At 39.7% G+C, this 2,963-nt stretch overlaps 1 protein-coding gene across 1 annotated transcript; it reads right to left on the bottom strand.

Annotated features, from left to right (window-relative positions):
- Nucleotides 1–1,600: 1,600 nt before the first annotated feature.
- LOC127282106 (uncharacterized protein K02A2.6-like) lies at nucleotides 1,601–2,500 on the bottom strand. Its single transcript, XM_051306189.1, has one exon. The coding sequence runs from the start codon at nucleotides 2,498–2,500 to the stop codon at nucleotides 1,601–1,603; it is 900 nt and encodes a 299-aa protein (XP_051162146.1).
- Nucleotides 2,501–2,963: the final 463 nt, after the last annotated feature.

Below are 2,963 nucleotides of genomic sequence, written 5' to 3'. Positions count from 1 at the left end.
AGAGATAAAAAATAAATCAACTTATTTTTTAAAGAAACCTAATTTTACATCTACGAAACTTTGCTCCACTAAGTCAAAAACAAAGCCAGCATTGATCCAGCACCCCCCTGAATTTTTTTAATTGAAAATACTACCCCTAATCTGAAGAATCAAATTCAGGAGGTAAAACAATAAAATAACTGATTAAAAAATTTTATAACCAGGTATTTTTACTCCAGCAAGGCAGAAACAAATCCAGAAATACTCCCTCACCCTCTAAATTTTTTTTAAATCGAAAGAAACACCCTTAAATAGAAAAATTCAAATTTAATAAGTAAAAAATATTAAATTACCGGTTTCTATAAAAACAGAACCTTACATGTATGTAGTTTTGCTCTACTAACTCAAAAAAAAGCCAGCATTGATCCATCACACTCTGAATTTTTTTATTAAAAAAAACTACCCTTAATCTGAAGATTTAAAAAAAACTGAGGGTGATGGAGCAATTCTGAACTCAGATTCGGTTTCAGCGGTCCAAAATACTATAAGAAATATATGTCTAGTTCAAGAAACAGACAACTTTTTTTTGTGTGCCTGTGTAATTATTATATAACATCTATAGAACGCAAATAGACAAGATACGATCCTGCAATTCCCACTACCTACCCTTGTAGGCGTGGCATAACGGAAGGGACAGTTACTGAATGTTGAAAATTTCACTGTATATATTATAACGTTAATATTAGATTAATCAAAAATCTTATTAATTAACCTTCCCTTTTTATTTGTTATAAAAAGAAACCCAAACGTGAATCGTTAGACGCCAGTCAATTTTTATTGGAATTGACAAACCAATCACAAATGTCAACTTTTATTAATTATTAATTCACAAACCGCATCACAATTTCCCAAAAATAATCTCAAAGGAGATTCCGCCATGACCAGTCAAAAAAAGGGAAAAGACCTTCTGAGACACGACAGAAAACAAACAAATTTACACTTACCCACAGCTCTCGTTACAAATCGATCAACTCAAAGATCTCCGTCAGGTCAAATCAAATAAATTGGTCGATATTCTTGTCACTTTTCTTTAATCTCCACAATTTTACAAAAATGAGCTACTCTTGGTCACTCGACCAATTGCTCAGCAACAAATTCAACTCTTTACACAAAATCAACCTGTCGAACTCTCGACCAACAAATCTTACTTTATCCAAAAACTACTCTCAAAAATACACGACTCGTACTCGTACTCTCACTACAGTCTCTATACACAACTAATGTCGACGCGAACATGTGATTTCGGCGTCCCGGCGGCTAGTCAAACCTTCTTCCGATCGGCGGCGCCACCTCCTGGGACCGACAATCAAGCGCGTCATTTTAAACGGGGGATGTTTGACGACCACTTCGTCACAAAGCCCCTCCCCTAGTCCGTGTTACCTCCAGATAACACTTCAAAACCAAAAAGAAAAATCAAACGAACCTGTAACAAACTCAAAAAAAAAGAAAAGCCCAAAAACAAACAAAAAAAACTGTTAAACTCTAATTCCATCCCATGTCAAAACTTCCATCTTTCCCTTGTCAAAATTATTCTCTCCGGTATCTGAAATTTTAAAATTCATTAGTACGGAATAAGGCAATTTCCAGGGGGTAAGTATTTCTTAAGGTCGGTGACATGGACTTTGGGGATTCTGCGACTATCACTAGTGAGCAATACGAATACCGTTGGGGACAATTGTTCGACAATTTCAAAACGTCCCTCGTATTTTGGAGCAAGCTTTGTCGCAAAATTTCGGTTTCCGCTAGACAGCTTATGGGTTTTGCGTAATACCAAATCTCCTACTTTAAATGGCACGTCCTTGCGGTTTCGATTATAGTACCCAGATTGTCTGTCACGCTCCCTGTCAATGAACTTCTTCACCATGTCCCGCAACGCGTCTAAACGTTTCACTCTGTCAACCCACTCTTCTGGTTTTATCAGAACTACCTTGTCTTTAGCCTCAACCTCTCGTCGCAAACTTTTAATTAATCGGGGATTCCTACCATAATTCAAGTATGCGGGGGAAGATTTGGTTGTTGCTTGGGTCGCCGTGTTCATCGCATGTCGAAATTCGTGAACATGGAGGTCCCAGTCACGATGGTCACTCCTAATAAACGCCGAAAGCATGGTTTTTAAGGTCCGATTACTCCTTTGTACCGGATTTGCTTGAGGGTGATATGGAGGTGTAGTAATATGCTTCATTCCATATTCCTGAAATGCATCCTTGAGATACAGCAGGTCGAACTCCTTCCCATTGTCAGTTAACAAAAAGTTAGGTGTCTCCCATTGGAAGAGTATCAACTCCTCGAATGCTCCAGTCACCGACTTCCCATCAGCTGATCTTAAGGGTTTTAATTCGACCCATCTCGAGAACAGATCCTGAAAAACCACCAAGTATCTACATCTACTCTTACTTGAGGGGAATTCCATCGTGTCAGCCGCCACGACTGACCAAGGTCGTTCCACGATTCTCTGTCCCATCAATCCTAAGGGACCAGCCTGAGAGACTTTATGGAGTTGGCATTAAGGAGAACGAGTAACGTACTGATGGGTATCGTTCCAGATTCCTGGCCAGTAGTACTCCCTAGTCACTCGGTTATAAGTCTTCTCCACTCCTAGATGACCCGCTGATGCGACTGCATGACCGTCATGTAGAACTCTGTCTCTATACTCCTCAGGTACAACCAACTTCCAGCCATCCTCGTTACCATTAATTGGAAGAAGCAAGGGGTCGTTTCGATAATGATATAAGAGTTCGTTATCAATCATCCAGCCCGGGAATCGTGCTGGAAACTTCTGGACCATTTCCATCCTGTTTAAGTACCATTGGTCTTCAATAGTCTCGAACGCGTCAATTCCCGCCTCGTCATCCTCAGTCATCTTAGACAATGCGTCAGGAACATTGTTCAGTGCACCCTTCCGGTGAACGATTTCAAAGTTCCAA

Source organism: Leptopilina boulardi, unplaced genomic scaffold (genome assembly GCF_019393585.1).
Source record: "Leptopilina boulardi isolate dan_hultmark-lab unplaced genomic scaffold, ZJU_Lbou_2.1 LbouV2_280, whole genome shotgun sequence".
NCBI lineage: Eukaryota > Metazoa > Arthropoda > Insecta > Hymenoptera > Figitidae > Leptopilina > Leptopilina boulardi.
The sequence above is the reverse complement of the archived record's forward strand: the minus strand, read 5'-3'. Positions and strand labels throughout refer to the sequence as shown.